General features: G+C 45.1%; 1 protein-coding gene across 11 annotated transcripts in view; it reads left to right on the top strand.

Moving 5' to 3' along the window:
* Positions 1-15,169: 15,169 nt before the first annotated feature.
* Positions 15,170-19,414, top strand: part of LOC110738026 (chromatin structure-remodeling complex protein SYD-like) — a 42,393-nt gene continuing 38,148 nt past the window's right edge. For 7 of the 11 annotated variants that reach the window (XM_021918394.1, XM_021918386.1, XM_021918388.1 and 4 more), the window contains exons 1-6: positions 15,171-15,306; positions 15,718-15,839; positions 15,961-16,022; positions 16,364-16,479; positions 16,573-16,995; positions 17,522-17,706. In XM_021918394.1, the coding sequence (XP_021774086.1) occupies positions 15,729-15,839; positions 15,961-16,022; positions 16,364-16,479; positions 16,573-16,995; positions 17,522-17,706 (897 nt within the window). In that variant the 5' untranslated portion in view covers positions 15,171-15,306; positions 15,718-15,728. Of the gene's footprint in view, positions 15,307-15,408; positions 15,480-15,717; positions 15,840-15,960; positions 16,023-16,363; positions 16,480-16,572; positions 16,996-17,521; positions 17,707-19,414 lie in introns of those variants that run through there. The other 4 variants (XM_021918392.1, XM_021918391.1, XM_021918389.1 and 1 more) reach the window with 2 other exon arrangements.

Genomic DNA, 19,414 nt, shown 5'->3' with positions numbered 1-19,414 from the left:
AAATTGTTGATGAAATTGTCAATAATAATGTGGTTTGTTTTTGATGAAATTCTTGATGAAATTGTTGATGGTAATGTGGTCACAATCGCAAAACGTGCCCAGCTAGATCAACCGAAACATAAGCTTGTAATTGTTTAGCTATAGTAGTAGAACAGTAGATTCATGTAGTAGTTGATTAATGACGTTATGTAACATTTGTAACGCTTGGATTATATTTGAGATTTGGTGACTTATATTTTGTACTTGTCTTTTACCTGTGACAGTCATGTCAATTTCATTGACTAGTAATTCTGTTTTTTAATTGGTTTGGCCATATTGTTTTGAATGAACAGATATCATGGTCGGACACGATCGGATACCAGGACCACTTGACCCTTCTGTCCTTACACTGCAGGATAGACATCGGAGTGTTGACATATGGGAGCAGACGGTAATTTCTCACGTGCCATTTCATATACAGATTTGTCTTGTTTTTTTGTATACTTGACCCTTATTTACAGTTTTTAAATGAATTACCAGGTGGACATTGTTTCGGGGTTTTCTGATGTCCTGCGGGAGAGTTACAATTCCGAGACTGGAACCGGACGCCTGTACCTGCAAAATAACGGAGACTCCTGAGAGCTCCGCCTCCAACGGTCAAGTTAGTATCCGATTAAGGAGTAATCAATACAGCAATTAAAGTAATTAGATCTCTCTAGGTGAGAGTGTTTAGTGTTGGTAATCTGCGTTGTTAGCGTGATTAGCCGGTTGTCAATAACTCTGTTCTTCTCTGCTTGATCTCTTAATTATTCGGTCCCTGATTAATGAGGATTAATCGGGTATTTATAGCCTTGGGAAGCGTGCAACTCTCTAGGTTTAAGGTAAACCTAGGGCTGATCGGGCCTCTAGACTGAATTGGGCCTTGATGGCCGGTTGTCCCATTTGGCATGGGTGGACACGTGGCGTGTCTTAAGTGGTCCATGGAGGACGTATCTGTGATTGACACGTGGCAAGCTCCTGTTGGCCTTTGTGAAGGACACGTGGTGGAACCTGGTGGGTCCACTTGTCAGACGGTGATTGGTGGATAAAAATCCCCTAATCATTTGCCCCTCACAGGTGGCACGCGACTGGTCACGTGTCGCCTGTGACAGGTGTCGCACGGTGACAGGCGACGGCCCGTTACAGGTGTCACCTTGCAGACGGCCGAGAGATTTTCCCGCCCAAATTTTGAATTCGGAAGCGACCCTTCGCCTTCTCATTTTGCCTATAAAAGGAAGTGCTGACTTCGGTCATTTTCACATTTGAGAACTTTTGCGAGAACATTCGGACCCCTGAACTTGCTCTGACATTTCGGACTTTTTCTGCCTACCGCCTGTTCTGACAAGCCGACTGACCCGAACTTTCAGGACTTCATCAACCGTCACCCGTTCAGGTAACTCAGTTCTCTTACTCTTAATTTTCTTTTTATTTTTTGAAATGGCACCATGGAAGCACACGACACTCCCTAAGTTAGTGATCAGCCGGTCACCGGGGACGGCTGAATCTAGGACTAGGAGTGCCGCCTGCCCTTTTCTGGACCCATCTTTGCCCTTTATACAAAGTCCGACTGAATCTGTGTCTATGCAGAACGTGATGGCCAGAACAAAAAAGACTGCTATGATATCAAACTCAGACGGCTCCTCCCAAAGGGTGCTCCTTAGTGAAACATCTGACCAGGCGCCAGATGTAGAACGAGGCGACTGTCAAGCTGACAGTTCTGAGAGAGGGACCAAGGTGTTCCCTTCCCACCTTACCGTGGACATGTCTAATTTTCCTTCTGCTCCTTCTAAGGGAGAGGAGGCGGGCCCCTCTAGGAGAGGGGAGGAGTCGTCCTCTTCGGACTCGTCAGGGGACGAGTCCGAATCCAGCTCTTCTGACCATAGTTCTTCTGGCTCAGAAGAAAAACATAGCCGCCTACAAGAGGCGAGAAGTTCTCATGCAGTGGAGAAGGGGGACAATTGGGCAGAGCCGTCCGCCTCTTACAGAGAGGAAAACGCCCCCTACTACTGCAGGGTACCCCGGGGCCGGATCGCAACAATGCGAGACAACGTGGCGAGCTTTATTGCTAACCACAAAATGGGCCCGGAGTATTTACTGTTTGTGCCGGATCCAGAAGATACTATCGTCTGGCCGGCTGGTACCAGCTATGGTGACGGCTGCTTTGGCTGCTATGTGGCGGCCATCAAAGCTGGACTGCGCTTCCCATTACATCCGGCTGTTCAGCGGATTTTAGATGGGTATGATCTGGGGTTATGGCAGTTAGCCCCCAACTCTTGGGTAAACGTACTCGGCTATGTGGCCGGGTGCGAACTGAACGGGGTGGAGCCAAGTTTTGAGGCTTTCGCCCACATGAACTATCTCAGCCGGACCCCTAAGTCGGGAGGTACCGGCTGGTATCAATTAACAAGCCATAGGGGTTACCTCATGACGAGAGGTAAGGCAAACAAATGGAAGGATTGGCGGAACACCTTCCTTATTATCGAGAGTTCAGACACGGAGCTGAACAAACGTTTTAACAAGTGGAACAGGGATCCGCCTCTTCTCGCAGGCGGCCGCAGCATGCCGCCTGTTCCCCCAAAGGCTAAAAAAGAGATCCTAGACAAAGGACTCTTCAAAGTAGAGACTAGGGTGAACTCTACTTCAGGGGTACGAGAGCAAGTACCCCTAAATTGCGTCCCGAGCTTCAAGTGGCTCTATGACGAGTACTTCTTGGCCGCCTGTGGCCTCGGCAGTCGGTGCTCTAGAGGTAGCCGGCCTGACGAATACTCTGTTTTTTCACGCCTTGTTTACTTGGGATTTTTACTAACTTTGCTGTTTATTTCTTTCAGCCGACGCCATGAGTAAAATAACAGCATCTAAGACTGCGGCGGCCATGCTGCGGGTTTCGCTAATGAAGCAGTCGTACGCCGACTCCCCCAGCAAGGAGGCACCCTTGGTAAGCTTTGAAAACTCCTTCTTTTAGTTGTATTATGCATATACTAACTCTTTTTGTTTTCAGTCTGGCACTCCAAGGGCTTCTTCCTCGCAACAGCCGGACCCCAAGGCCCGGAGGACGACTGTTGCAAGCTCTCCTGGGTCTTCCAGGAAAACAGTGGCGGCTGAGAAGCAGCCGGCCACTTCTTCAAAAACCCAGGCGGGGCCGCCTAGATGTATGGACCCTCACTTGTAAAAAACTCACCCTTGCTTCCTTCTTGATTAGATCTAACTTGTTTTTTTTTTTTTTTTTTTTTTTTTTTCGCTTAATGCAGCCGGCCCCCAGGGTCTAGACTTGGTTGAGGTAGCCAAGTCTATGGTTAAAGTAGTTCCTCCATCTGACAGGGAGGCGGTCAAGGGTGCCGGCACCCTTGACCTCGATGGAATTTCAGGGATCCTAGCTGAGGTATACTTAGCACCTTTTTGAGCTTTTGAGTTCCAGGGCGCCTGTTAACTCTTTTGATTGGAAACTGACGCCTGTTTTTCTTTGTACTTAGGCCCTGCTCCGAGTCAACAGCCTTCGCAAGCCGATTGATCGGAAAAACAAAGAGGTAAAGGCCGCAAAGGCTATGGCCGCCTCCAGCTGTGATAAGGCAATGTTTCAAATCGCCCAAAATGAAGTACTGACCATTGATCTTCTTTATTATCAGGCGCAGGCGACCGCCGCTGTTCGGGCTCAGCTAGAGGCGGCCCAAAAGAAGGTTGACGAGCTGGAGGGGACCGTCACCAAACTTAAAGCCGAGCTGAAACCCCTTCGCCAAAAAATGCACTCTTACGAAGCCATGGAGAAATCTTTGGCTAACGTAAAAGAACGCCTGGTGAACCAGGAGAAGAGTCTTACCCAAGAGCTCTCGGACAAGGCCGAGCAAGAGAAACAAGAGCTCGTCCGGGAGATGGTGGAAGACTCCGCCCAAATCCAACGCATGACCTGGGAACGACTGTTCCCCAGTGCCGACTTTGCCTCATGGGAAAGAACGTACCGCCAGTGTTCGGAAATATATAATCAACAGATCCTGGCGGCTGCTGAAGAAGAGGCGTTGGACGTTGCGTTGGAGGAGGAAGAGCCGGTTGTGGCGCTTGTGCCACTTGGGGGTAAGGCATCAAAAGATGATGCAGCTAAGGCCGAGTCCAGCAAGAAGAGTGCTGACCAGGCGGCTGCTGCTGATACTGAACTGCCCCCTTCTTAAGCTTTAAGTATTTTTTTTTCCTTTTCACGGCCTGCGTGCCGTTTGCTTTGTAATTACCCGGCCAGGGGGCCGGGGTTTTGAATATTCTGCTGGTCTTTTATGGCCGGCTCATTTTAATCAAATTTTTTGTTTTTGTTCAAATTTGTCTAAGTATTTGAAATTTGCTCACTTGACCGACTGTTGTGTATGGCCGAACGTTAAGACAGGTACAAATAGTAAGTATGCCGCCTATGCCCCTGGACGACTGGTTGTCTGTTTCCAGGATAGATGATCAGTCGGCCATTTAATCAATCGGTATTCGAACTCTTTATTCAATTTGACCAAGTAAATAGAATTACCTAGTAGCCAAGGAATTTAAGTAGGAAAACAAGCGGCGGGTACCGGTTGTTTCCCTTTATTGCCAATGTTGGCTTTTAACTCGTTATTTGTTAACCTAGCAAGAGTATTGGTTGAGAGCCTTTGTTTATTAAAAACAAGTGGACGACTCATACCTTTTAGGCTCCATACTAAGTTTGAGTGACTATTAAGTTAACATAGGAGTTACTTAGTCTTTGTCACAATCTTGATTGAGTAGTAGAGGTATCAGGCGGCGTAGGCCGGCTAGACCCCTTGATTCACCAATGTTTGTTGGCTATTAACTCAATAGGTTATCCAGTAGGAATAGGGGTTCGAGTGCCCTTGTTTGTTTAAAACAGGCGGACGACTCAAACTTTTTAGATTCCATACCAAATTTGAAGGAGTGACTATGAGTTAACTTTGGAGTTACTCAGTCGCCATCACTTTTGTTTGAGAAGTAGAGGTACCAGGCGGCGTAGGCCGGCTAGACCCCTTGATTCGCCAATGTTTGTTGGCTATTAACTCAATAGGTACCCCCTCCATTTATCCCAAGTAATACAGGCGGTTATCTGACTCAGATGTCAACTGCTACCATTGGTTTGGTTAGTGATAGAGTTATCTTTGTCTCAAAAACGGCTACGTGGTTGCCCTTGGGGACAGTCGTATAGGTGCCGTGTAATTAGTTTATAGAACAATGTTCCACCCAAAAGGGAGCTGCTCTCTGCGACGAATTTCATCCGGAGGGATGCCGTCGGACGCCTGCTATGATGTTGGGACAGGTCGAATTAGTTTTGTAGTTTTGATCAGGTGGCTTGGCGCCTGGTCTGATCATTCGGCCGGTGGCCTTGGTAAGTTCTTGGTGAACGTAGGTGCTAAGTAAAAGAGGGGTAGCCGCCTGTTAGTTACAGGATCGGCCAGGCCCTAATCTTTTTAGCTAAGTATTGTGAGTAAAATACTCGATGGAGAGTAGCCGACTGTAAAGGAACAGACGGCATGCCCCTCTAAAGATAAAGAGTGAAACTCAATGGAGAGTAGCCGACTGTAAAGGTACAGACGGCATGCCCCTCGTAATACAATATTGAATAGTAAGTGCAAACTTTTTTAAAGTAGCTCTTTACTTTACATCATTCAGAAAAAATATTTTTTAAGGTTATCTACGTTCCAGGTTCGAGGCAACGGTTGTCCGTCTGGTGTTTCCAGACGGTAGGTACCGTCCCTGACTTCCGCATAGATTCGGTAGGGTCCTTCCCAGTTGGGAGTTAGTTTTCCAGACTCATTGGCCCTACCAACTGCTTCCATTTTTCTAAGTACAAAGTCCCCTACTTTGAGTGGACGCCTGTGTACTTTCTTGTTGTATGATCTAGTCATTCTCAGGCGATAGATCTCATGGCGTAAAACAGCATTGCCCCTCTTTTCAGGAAGTGAGTCTAATGCCAGGCGCATAGCTTCCCAGTTTGCCTCTTCGTCATATAGCATTACTCGAAGAGTCGGCTCGTAGTGTTCTATTGGAAGAACAGCTTCTGCACCATAAGTTAGGAGGAAGGGAGTTTCTCCAGTCGCCCCTTTTTCAGTCGTCCTAATGGCCCAAAGAACATGTGGTAGTTCATCTGCCCATAGGCCGCCTGCTCGTTCAATCTTTTTCTTGAGACCGTCTGAGATGATTTTATTAAAGGCTTCTACCTGGCCGTTTGCTTGTGGACGGCCGACAGATGCAAAGTAATGTGCAATTCCTTGGTCTCCCAACCAGCTTTTGAGAACAGGCGTCTCAAATTGGGGACCATTATCAAAAACCATAGACATGGGAACCCCGAACCGAGTGATGACGTTTTTCCAAATGAATGAAATTACATCTTTCGTCTTGATTCCCTTTACAGCCTCCGCCTCTACCCATTTAGTGAAGTAGTCAACGGCAACAAGTATATACCTTCTGCCGCCTGTAGCAGGCGTATATGGACCCAGAATGTCCATGCCCCACTTAGCAAACGGTAGTGGGCTGTGAATGGTAGTGAGGTCAGTAGCCGGACGGTGAATTAATTTGCCAAACCTTTGGCACTTGTCACATTTTTTCACCATCTCCATTGCATCTGCTTCCAAAGTAGGCCAAAAGTAGCCCTGCCGCCTTGCCCTTTGAGCAAGCATCCTACCACCTATATGGGAAGCGCAGAAACCAGAGTGAAGATCATCTAGTATCTCTCGTCCCTTTTCAGGAGTAACACACTTTAAGAAGGGTTGAAGGTGCCCCCTCTTGTGAAGTTCTCCCTGTATCATTTCAAAACAGGAGGCTCGTTTTTTCAGTGCTGCCGCCTGTTGAGGATCATCCGGCAGTGTACCGTTTGTCAGATATGCCCTGATTGAATCCATCCAGGTTGAGCTTCTGTCTAGAATTCCAATAGGATTTTCCTCGATGCTTCTCTTCTCCATTACTTCCCAAAACACAGTTCGAGGAGTATCGGAGGAGGCGGATGATGCTAATTTCGAAAGTGCATCTGCCTGGTTGGTTTCTGATCTTGGCACTTGGATCAGATGGAAATCCTCAAGGGAGCCGACTGCTTGTCGGACCGCCTGTAAATATTTTATCATGGCCGGATGTGTTGCTTCGTATTCGCCATTGTACTGACTCACTATCAGTTGTGAATCAGAACAGGCGTCTATTTTCCTTGCCCCTGCCGCCTTACACATGCGGATCCCGGCTAGTAAAGCTTCATATTCTGCCTCATTGTTTGAAGCCTGGAAACTGAAGCGTAGAGCATACTCGAACCTGTCGCCCTCTGGAGATTGACATACGACGCCTGCTCCACAGCCGTTTGAAGTAGAGCTTCCGTCCACATATACCTTCCAGACTTGGTCTGGAACTTGAGAGTCAGGAGGACGAGTCATCTCTACAATAAAGTCAGCAAAGGCTTGCCCCTTCACTGCTTTTCTAGGCTCGAAAGTAACTTCGAGACTCTGCATTTCTATGGCCCATTTGATCATTCGTCCGGAGGACTCCATGGTGGTAAGGGGCCGCTTGATCGGTTGGTCTGTATACACGACGACTGCATGTGCCAGAAAGTAGGGCTTCAATTTTTTAACAGCCATGAAGAGTGCAAGACCAAATTTCTCCACTAGGGGATACCTCAACTCGGCATTTTTCAGTACGTGACTGACAAAGTAGACCGGAAGTTGACAGCCGTCCCTTTCAGCAAGGAGCACCGCGCTTAACGCATGATCAGAGACGGCCAGGTACATGTAGAGATTTTCTTTGGGCAAAGGGCTGACCAGCCTCGGCAAGGAATGCAAGTGAACCTTTAATTTCTGGAAGGCGGCCTCAGCATCCGGCCCCCATTCAAACCTTGCCTTTTTCTTAATTGCCTGGAAAAAGTATAGGCATTTGTCGCCTGATCGACTTAGGAATCTTCCCAAGGCCGCCAGACAACCTGTTAACTTCTGAACCTCTCGGACGGTACGAGGCGACTGCATGTCAATGACCGCCTGTACCTTCTCAGGGTTCGCCTCTATTCCTCTCTGGTTGATAAGGAATCCGAGAAATTTCCCAGACTCAACTCCAAATACACATTTCTTGGGATTGAGCATGACATGGTGCCGCCTGAGTGTGGCGAAAGTTTCTCGGAGGTCCGTCAGATGATCTTTCTGAAGTTTAGTCTTGACAATCATATCATCAATGTATGCCTCGACGTTTCTCCCAATCTGATCAAAGAACACTGTGTTTATCATTCGTTGGAAGGTAGCCGGGGCATTCTTAAGACCAAACGGCATGACCGTGTAACAGTATAATCCCTGATCAGTGACGAAGGCCGTCTTCTCCTGATCTTTCTTCCACAAAGGAATTTGATGAAAACCATAATAGGCGTCCATAAAACTCATCAAGGCATGGCCGGCTGTTGAGTCGACCAGGTTATCAATTTTAGGCAGAGGGTAACTGTCTTTGGGGCACGCCTTGTTCAAGTCTGTGTAGTCTACACACATTCGCCAGGTGCCATTCGGCTTTTTAACAAGTACCACATTTGCAACCCAATCTGGGAAGTAACATTGCCGAATGAACCCTGCATCAAGTAATTTTTTGACTTCGGCGGCTGCCGCCTGACCTCTTTCTTCACCATGGTTCCGTTTCTTTTGTCGTACCGGCTTCTTTTTCGGATCCACAGCGAGTTTGTGTACTGCCAGATCAGGACTAATGCCTGGCATTTCATGGACTTCAAATGCAAAGATGTCCTTGTATTCTTTCAACAGGTTGTGAAAGTCGTCACCAAGGTTTCTCAGAGCAGTCGTCCCTACTTTGACTGTTCGGTCAGGATTGGAGTCGTCTAATATCAGGTCCACATGCTCACCAGCCGGCTGAGGGCGGAACTCATCCGGCCGGTCCTCTGCCAATGATTGCTATTTTCTTGCTTTTTTTGCGGACTCAGTCTGGGGTGCCTTTCTCTTTTTGTCGCCTGTTTCTTGAACAGGCGCACTTTCCTTGACATTGTCAAGGTCTGTTTTTTCTCCACTTGACCCAGTGGCCATAACAGTGGGCTTGACATCCGAGAGATAGCACTCTCGGGCCATCCTCTGATCTCCCCTTAGGGAGCCGACTGTTCCATTATCCCTTTCAAACTTAAGCAGCATAAGTGACGGGATTATAACAGCCTTGGAATTATTCAGGGTGTGTCGACCCAGAATCATGTTGTAGGCCGAGAGTTCCTCTACTACTAGGAACCGGACTACCATGTGTCGTCCTTCCCCTTTTTCGCCCAAGCGAATGGGTAGATCCACTCGTCCCAGTGGGTGGACGACTCCTCCTCCAAAACCTATTAAAGGGTGGGAGGCCGGATGTATGCAGTCCGTCTGATATTTCAGTTTTGACAGACATTTGCTGCTGATGAGATCTGAAGAGCTCCCGGTATCTATGAGGATTCGGCCAACTCTCTGGTTAGCCACTTTACATTCAACAACGAGAGGGTCGTCATGCGGTCCCTTTATTCCTCCTAGATCCTCTTCAGTGATGACAATCTCAGGAAATGTATATTTGGACGGCCGTTCTTGGTGAACGGAATTTACATCTAACCGCCTTATATTATCTTTGTTGCCCCTAATAGTGGGGCTGCCTCCTGAGAAGCCGCCTGCAATGGTGTAGACGACTGCATCATCTGTATCGGAACTGTCGGCCTGTTGATTCTTTTTGGCCGACTGCTTTTTTGAGGAAGTATTCCCCGTAGATTTCTTGACATAAGTGTCAAGATCACCTTGCTCAGCCAGGCGGTCTAGGTACCGCATGAGACTGATGCAGTCATTGGTGTGATGACCAATGTCATCGTGATAAGCACAGATTTTGTCTTGGTTCCGGTTGCTCACAGAACCCTTCATGGGGAGCGGCTTCTCAATTGAGAGCCGTCCCTTTATTTCTTTTAGGATAAATTGGTTATCCTTGTTAAACACATACTTTGGGGAGTATGGTTTGAATTCTTTTTTCTTTTTCTGGGCCGGCTGTTTAGAGGAATCAGCCGCCCAAACCTCTTTTCTTTTTTCATCTTTGTTGGACGACTGTTTCTGTCGTCCCTCTCTTTTGTCGAACCTCTTCCCGTCCGACTGTTTCATTGTACACAGATCAGTCGCCTGTATATAGGCTTCTGCTTCAATCAAGGCCTCTTGAAGAGTCGCCACCCTTTTTCGAACTAAATCAAATTTGAAGGTAGACCCGTCTTTGAGACCTCTAAAAAAGTCAGTATAAGCTACCTCATCCGGTAACCCTTGAATCTGTATTCTCATCAGGTTGAACCGCCTGATGTAGGAACGAAGCCCCTCCTTTTCACCCTGCTGAATTGTTCCCAAATCAAGGGTCGTTTTCTTCGCAGGGATGTTCATAGCGAAGTTGGAGGCAAATAAGTAAGCAAGTGTCCTGAAGCTGTTTACACAACCAGTCGGCAGGTTGCCGAACCATTGCTGTGCAATTCCCTTGAGAGTCGCTGGGAAATACTTGCACCAGGTGGGATCATCCAACCCTTGAAGGTACATCAGGTTGGTGAATGCCATCAGATGGTCTTCTGGGTTAGTAGTGCCATCATAGGCGCCTACTAAAACATTTTTTACTTTGGCCGGCTGAGCGGCTTCAGTAATTTCCTTGGAGAAGGCCGACGGCTGTTCACCAAGTCTAAGCAGCCGTAGCTGCCAGTCCATAGGTTGGACGTTTTTTGCTGCAGGTCCACCAAATGGAGGTGGCTGCATAAAATACTGTTGTTGCGGCACAAATGGCAAGTTTGGTACCGCCTGGGCACTATGAAAGCCGGACTGACGGGAGGTGCCGCCTGACTGACTCTCATGGTACGACTGAGTTGGCCTCATCGAGGCATTTCGCAAACTGTCCTGAAAATTTGAAGTAGAAGCCGACTCTGATAATCGGTCACTCTTCTTCTGCTCTAGCAGGTGCCGAGCATCTGTGAACGTTTGCTTTGACCCGTCCGCCTGAATATGACGAACCGGTTTCCTATTTCCCGTAGGATAACGGAGTTTTGTGAAATCAAGAGCAGACGGCTCCCGCTTCTTGAATTTAGGATGGGGAGTCGCCTCTCGCCCTTGAACTGGCTTCCTCTTTAGTTAAGTGGAAGGTTTCTTGGCCGACTGCTCCTTGACTGAAGCAGGCGGTTTTTTGTTGATCAACTCTTGGATCTCTCCCTTGAAGTCCCTCATGAAGGTCATGAGTTCGTTCCTTGTGATGGGAGCAGACCCATCAGTCGGCTGTTGCCGAGCAAGCGGTGCGCCTGCTGGCTCGCTTCCTGTTTGAAGATACTCCCGTTCCCTCATTTCGGTATGACGGGTACGTCGGGCTCTAGGGTCCCGTCTGGAGCTGTATGAGTTTCAACTTCAAATTCACTTTCGGTATCATGGTCCGACTGAACTTGAGAGTCGTCTAAGGGACGCCTCTCTTCTGGAATCGGTACAGACTTGGATGCCATCTCTGAAGTACTCTCCCCACAGACGGCGCCAAATGTTTCGGGGTTTTCTGATGTCCTGCGGGAGAGTTACAATTCCGAGACTGGAACCGGACGCCTGTACCTGCAAAATAACGGAGACTCCTGAGAGCTCCGCCTCCAACGGTCAAGTTAGTATCCGATTAAGGAGTAATCAATACAGCAATTAAAGTAATTAGATCTCTCTAGGTGAGAGTGTTTAGTGTTGGTAATCTGCGTTGTTAGCGTGATTAGCCGGTTGTCAATAACTCTGTTCTTCTCTGCTTGATCTCTTAATTATTCGGTCCCTGATTAATGAGGATTAATCGGGTATTTATAGCCTTGGGAAGCGTGCAACTCTCTAGGTTTAAGGTAAACCTAGGGCTGATCGGGCCTCTAGACTGAATTGGGCCTTGATGGCCGGTTGTCCCATTTGGCATGGGTGGACACGTGGCGTGTCTTAAGTGGTCCATGGAGGACGTATCTGTGATTGACACGTGGCAAGCTCCTGTTGGCCTTTGTGAAGGACACGTGGTGGAACCTGGTGGGTCCACTTGTCAGACGGTGATTGGTGGATAAAAATCCCCTAATCAGACATAGCGGAAATGTTGGGGTGCAGGCACTTGAGGTCCGGCTGGGCAGTCGATCCACGCGTTCTTCAGTACGTCGATTGGGTTGGCTTTGGTGGTATTCATCGCGTGGGCTACAGAGAAATAGATCGAGGGCTTATCACAGCATTAGTTGAGAGATGGAGGCAGGAGACACACTCCTTCCATCTTCCTGTGGGGGAGGCGACAGTCACGCTGCGGGACGTCGCGATACTCACACGCCTTCCCATCCATGGGAATGCGGTGACAGGGGGTGTGGTACTTGACCCCGCAGGTTTAGTAGGTCGGGTTTTAGGGGTTCAGCCAGAGCCAAACGAGATCAGGGGCAGCGCGCTGAGGACCGGTTGGCTATGCGACACTTTTGGACATTTACCTCAGGACGCTGACGACGCCACAGTGCAGAGATACGCCCGAGCTTACTTGTTCCTGCTCATCTCGGGCGTGCTCTTTGGAAACAAGAGCGGAAGTCATCTTCAGATTATTTACCTGCAGCTGTTAGACCACGACTGGGATGAGATCCGTGGATACAGTTGGGGTAACGCTTGTTTGGCGGTCTTGTATCGCCATCTGTGTAGAGCATCACCGCGTGGAGCACAGCTGATTGGAGGTCCTTTGGTTGTGCTACAAGTAAACCTCATCATTATCCTTAAGCCTAGTTTGATAATGACTTGACGTTATTTATGCTTTACCTTTTATTTGATTTTTAAAACAACTATGGGCTTGGGAGCACATCCATGTAGGGAGACCAGGTAGGCCTGTTGTACACCGTCCAGGGCAGCTGGACCAGGACGATCAGTACGGAGCATACGATGCTCCCCCGCTCCCTGAACCCGATCAGGCATACGGTTGTAGGTTCGTAACATTATACTTGTGTACTCAAATTTTGTTATAATTAGCTAGTACAACTTCTTAAATAATTTTTTGCCACAGGTGGGTGGTTCCCAAACTAACACATGCGCATACAGCGAGAGGTCTTCTCTACTACCGTGACGCCCTCGATCGACTCTCGGATGAACAGGTGGAATCTTGCACTACATTTGTAATCGTTTGTTTACTCTTTATACTGTTTATTGGCATTGCCCTAACCTTTTCACGATATATCCTTGTTGCAGATGACATGGGATCCCTATTCTGCTGTGTTGGTAGAGGCCATGCCGGAACACTTGCTCGAGCATCGTACTGAGTGGCTTGCCAGGACCCCCATGATCTGTTTTGAGGTCGTGGAGAGCCACCTACCGGACCGAGTGTTGCGACAATTCGGACTTCAGCAGCCTATCCCCATGCCCTGTGACACTAGTATTTGCCTCCACGGCATTGACCGTCGTGGAAAGTTGGAGACAAACTGGGCACTAGAGCATCATCAATTCATTGAGCTTTGGGACCAGCGGTTGGAGTCCATCGTTGACGGTCACCTGTTTCAGGGTGTTATGGATCCGCGTGATCCTTACATGGTATGGTACAGGCAGATTACACGCCTTTTCATCAACCCTACCTACACCCCACCGTCCACGCACTACCATCCAGCTTATGATGTTATCAGCGGACTTGTGAGTTTTTTCAGTTTCTTGTTTTCCAAAATTATTTGAAATTCTATATCATATTACTAATTCATGGATGATTACTGCAGGCGGGGGATATGGGTGCGATGGTTGATGCACTTTCAGATGCCTTAGCAGTCGTACCCACTAGAGCCCAGGTTGAGCGGGTGCGAGATATGGGCATACATAGCTTGCAGAGATATGTCCATGGCCATCTCGTCCACCCCAGGGACGATCATGACCCCAACTCCTTCCATTCACAGTTCGACTTCGGACAGAGTAGTGGTGGAGGTCATACTTCGGGCTCTACACAGGCAGAGGATTACTTCATCCATAACACCGCTCCCGGCCACATCCAGGGTGACTCATCGTCTCGCCAGCTGACTCCTCCATCGTCCCGAGACCCATTCACCACCATTCAGCATTACACGAGGCGTCCGAGGTGTGTTCGTAGACGGACAGAGGACACAGAGGATGGAGACCAGTTAACTCCAATACATGAGTCCGGATAGTATTAGTTAATTGATCCTTTTGTGGTACTCAGATATTTAACAATGTTGTATATAACGCTTACATTATTAATACAAGAAATGTTTTCTAAATGTCTCTCTGTACAATTTGAAGTTTATTTCCCTTATTTGTTCGAATTTGACTTTTGTTAGTGAAACTATATCTTTTATATCCGTTTTATGTATCAAGCAGCATATATTTGGTCTCCTGCACTTAAAGTGCTGTTTCACGATGGTTATCATGTTGTTGGGGTTGTTTCCAGTGTTTGATGGTTGTCGGTGGTGGTCGATGGTGGTGGAAAGGTTGGGGCTGGTGGTGGGAATGCTCTTGCGTTGTTTAGGGTGTTTTATGGTAGTTTATGGGTGATTGAGAGTGGCGGGCGGTGGTGGTGTGGTGGTTAATGATGGGGGTGGTGGGAATGTCCTTGCATTGTTTAGGGTGTTTTGCATTGCATAGGGGTGGTCGAGAGTGGAGGCCGGTGGTGGTGGGGGAGGTGGTTGATGGTGGTGGATGGTGGTGGGGGTGGTGGTTCATGGTGGGGCTGAGCTGATGCTGCTGGGTGAGGGTTATGTGTAGGGGCAGCAGCAGATTGCAGAAACTGTTGCTGGTTATGCAGTCTAGCAGAAAAACGCTGCCTGAGGCAGCGTTTTATGCTTTAACATAAAACGCAGCCTCAGGCAGCGTTTTATGCTTTAAATAAAACGCTGCCTCAGGCTGCGTTTTATGCTTCAACATAAAACGCTGCCTCAGGTAGCGTTTTAAAGCCCATATACATATTCCAGTATAATTTGGCAAAATATACTAGTATATTTTGCCAAAATACATACCAACAGGTCAACAAGGTAAAACGCTATCTCGGACAGCGTTTTACTTCTTGAATTTTTTTTTTTAAAAAGCTGGGTGTAAAACGCTGTCCGAGACAACGTTTCACCCCAGAAGCTTAGTTTGGGAAATACTTTTCCCACGAGACCAATTTGGTAAATAATTTACCAATAAAGCTCAATTTGGGAAAAAATCCAAAAAAAACGGACGTGTATTAATATCCTATAGACAAGGCGTATAAGCCGTATATGTAACATTTTTAGCCCGAGACTTTAGTAACAGCACCGTGGACGGAAACAAAAACTTTGTCTTTTACACTTTTACGCTTCACCTATTTCTCTCTCCTCCGTTGCAGCGTACTCGGAGTTCTCCATTGAAGCAGCTTACGGTTAGTTCATATTCAAGTATCAATTTAATTATACCATCAAAATTTAATCTCACAATCTAGGGTTTCATTTAACACTAACATTAATTTAATTGAACATTAGGATTTCGGATTTCCCCAACTGCTTACGAATTTGATATTTTCTCCATCTAACAAGCTAAAAATTGAGAATTCGGGTATCTTCAAGTTCTTCCTAGAAATCTCACTCTTAGGGTTCCAGATTCATCTGTCTTTTTTACTGAATTTTTCTATTTTTTTTTTATTTTTTTTATTTTGGATTTAAGGGTTCAGTTCAGTTGAACCTACTGAACCCTTGTTTGATGTAATTCTTTTTTTTGCTATAAATTGTTAAATTGAGCTACTTTACTGTTTTATTAATGAAATTGATTTTTTTTTGGTTTGTGATTTTTATAGTTAAAAAGAAGATGGCGGATCCCCATCCTCATAATGTTGAATTTGAGGCTGCCAAATTTTTGCAGAAGCTCATTCACGAGTCTACAGACGAGCCTGCGAAATTGGCCACGAAACTCTATGTTGTGAGTCGTCGTTGTTGCCGTCGTTGTCTCTGTCTTCTTTTCCGAGTCGAATTTTGGTGATCTTTGATATATATGTTATGATTATATGGTTGTTAATTTTCATATGTTTTGTATGTTTCAGATATTGCAACACATGAAATCAAGTGGGAAAGAAAATTCTATGCCGTACCAAGTAATATCTAGGTAAGTAGTTTACAATGAGTTCATCATTTTCATTAATTTTACGTTTTATTATGAAAAAGTACGGTGAAATAGTGGACCTTGAAATTTTTCGATTGATTTATGTTGTCGTGATGTAGCTTGAGTGCGAAAAACTGTTGGTTTTGGGTGGTGAAAATATTAGAGGTTTAAGAAATCTTCATGAAAACCTGACTCCGGTTGCGTTTCTTCAGTTGGGCGAAACCATGCTGTTAATTAGATTCTGATATCTTTCTATTGCTCGATAGGTTATTTTTAACTACAAAATTAAAGCTATGATCTGGAAAAGTGCTTACTTTAATGTTTGTTAAATTCAATTTCACAAGGGCCATGGAGACTGTTATAAATCAGCACGGCCTTGATATCGAAGCATTGATGTCGTCACGCCTTCCTTTGAGTAGTGGATCTCATTTGGGAGAGTCTGCCAGAGCACAATCAGCAGGTGTTAACTACTATTGAAGATTTTATTTTCTTCTCCTTCAAGCATCTCATTAATTCAGCGTGATTGTTTTGTAATCGTTGAACTACTTTGCAGGATGTTCACAGTCTGCTGGAGTTGTCGCAGACTCTAAATCAGGCATGATTGAAAATGACACCACAAGGCCTGATGGTTTTAGTTCTGGCAGGCCACCTGCTGTTCCTAGCAGTATTGGGAACGACCCTTTCCAAGGACCAGTTTCCCAAAGGAGTGCAATGTCGTTTGATCATGAGAGCCCTTCAAGTATTGACACTAGATCTACTAACTCATATTCACAGGATAGGCGTGAACCGCCAGGCTGGGAGCAACAAGGTATGCAGAAAGATCCTAAAAGAGCCAATATCAAGAGAAAGAGGACTGATTCATCTGGCATAGAAATACAGGAAGATATCTCCCAGCAGCTTGATTCTTATTCTGGCATGTCTGATATAAGAAAGGAGAGGCTTTCTGGCAAGTCTGAAGCTGGAGGAACTCTTCCAGGTGATAGTTTACTACTCTGCACTTTGTGTTATATTACTTGTATATCCACTGCACGTGCAGTGGTGCAGAAAACGGAGGATGAGTTAGGGTTCTTTGGGCTGTGAGTGTTACATTGTGCTAGTTGTTTGACCCCTTTAGATTTTAATTAGAGCAAATTAATCCTTCAGCTTATAATGATTCAGGCATTCAGCAATCTACCATTAACCTCATATTTGTAATGCTAGAGAAGGAGGTGTATGAGCTTGAACTTGTGGAACCGTCTTGCTATTGTTGTTTTTGCTCCACTCCCTTGTGTTGGTGTTGGTTTCAACATCATGTGCAATATGCAAGATGATAAATTTTCTTTTATTTTTCTCCCGCCCACTTTTATTTAATCAATTATCTAGCTATGATCCATTTCTCTGCGGACAGGTCCTTATGACGTTCATGTTAGCCGACCCCAAATCATTTTAAGACTAAGGCTTTGTTGTTGTTGCATATTTACATGGGTTGTTCTTCTGCTGATCATCTGCTGGTAAATCTGCAGTTGATTCTGAAAGCTGGAAGCAAGGATTCTTCAGGGGTGCAACCAGCTTGCGAGAGAGAACTGTACCAGGGCAATTATCATCTGGTATCCAAGTTGACGGAGCAATGAGAAACTTAAATTCACCTTCTTCTTTTGACGCTGCTGAAATTTCACATATACCAGCGAATGCTGATAGACTTTCTCAAGTAATTTCTCACCTTAGACTACTTAATACATCTTTCTTGCTCTCTGTTCAATTTCACCCCTTCTTCCCTTTATCTTCTCCATCACCCTCTACGAGCATGTTTTTATCCTTTTTTTTTTTTTTTTGGGGGGGGGGGGAGATGAATTGCCAGGTAGCTAATTTAGTGAGGAACATCGGTTTTCAGTTTTAAAGTATGTTTTACATGACAAACAGTATTTGTACGGAATTAAGAATAACTGTACAAATCTACAAACTAAACACGATAAGTTTTTCTTTGAGCAAGAATATCTGTATCTTGGACGCAGTGCTTGAAATGCTCCCACAGCATTCTATCAAGAATAGCCTGTGTACTAGTACACTGTTATTTTTTTTTTTGTTCAATATTGACTTTCACGTGTACCAATACTCAACTTTAACTGTTACTATAATCATGTTTAAGTAATAAATATAAAGAAGTCGATATTATGATACAATGTAATGAGACAAATCTAATACTTCCTCCATTTCTATAATATTGCAACAATTACCATTTTAGAAACATGCACAAATGTTGCTACATTACCATATTTGCACATGCTTTTTCTCTATCTCTCTCCTCACCACATGGGTTCCTATCTTTTTCTCTCTCTATATCTCTCAACATCCTAAATTTCGTGTCATCACCCCCTTGTCACAATATTACGGGAATGAAGGAAGTAAATTTACATTATAACTTTTTGCTTTTATAATTAGTAAAGATATATGGTGAAAGTAAAATTTACTATTGAGGATAAATTATACAGAAGTATAAAAATGACACAAAAGAGGTTGCTAACCATTTAGCCAATATTTATGTGCCGTCTAGCCATCAAGTGACAATATATTTATGAACTTAAAAAAGTCAATTTTCATTTGGAACCTTGACGTGAGCAAGTTTCCTCTAAAAAATCTGCTGGTTTCCTTCTTTCGAAGTGTGTGAACAAAACCATCCTCCATACTTAAGAAAAATACCTTTATCTTCCTTATCTGCTATGTAACCTAAACATCTTTGGCAGAAAGGGGATGAAGTGAACTTATACCAGACAAAACTATGAATAAGTGCCAAAGAGATTGGAATTGTGGACTTAAAGTAAGATTCTAAGACAATCAACATACATTTCCTCCACTTGGCATTGGCTACAAACCTATAATCTGCTTTCAAAATTAAAATTCCTTCAAAGTACATTGTCTTCATTATTTCTTTCCTTGTAGAAATGTTCTCTAGGAGCTTATCTTCTCCTTCTTATTAGTAGAGAAATGAAGTAGATATTCCTTTTAAGAAGTCATTATATTTTCTTAAAAGATTAATTTTCCTCCCAGGACCTTCAAACTCATTATTTTTATTTTCATCCTGACAACCAAAATTTGTGAAATTTCAATCTACATTTCCTATCTCAACTTTTCTGCGTGTGAAAATTAATCCCTATGCTTTATTGATATGAAGTTTCCGTATAAAATTAGTCCAACTTAAAAATATACTTACTATTGATAGGAAGAAATACCCTCAAATGACACTAAAATTAGTCTAAAGAGAAAAATATCCTCAATTACTCTCGGTAATGAATTTTAATTTATATACATTGTTAACTCCACCTTTTCATGAGTAACTGATCATTACCTTCATATAACACTTGTTATATTACCTATTCTTGTTGCTCTTTTGATTCTAATATCTTGATTTTTTTAATCAA

The sequence above is a fragment of the Chenopodium quinoa genome, unplaced genomic scaffold (genome assembly GCF_001683475.1).
Source record: "Chenopodium quinoa cultivar QQ74 unplaced genomic scaffold, ASM168347v1, whole genome shotgun sequence".
NCBI lineage: Eukaryota > Viridiplantae > Streptophyta > Magnoliopsida > Caryophyllales > Amaranthaceae > Chenopodium > Chenopodium quinoa.
This window is presented reverse-complemented; position numbering and strand designations above follow the sequence as displayed.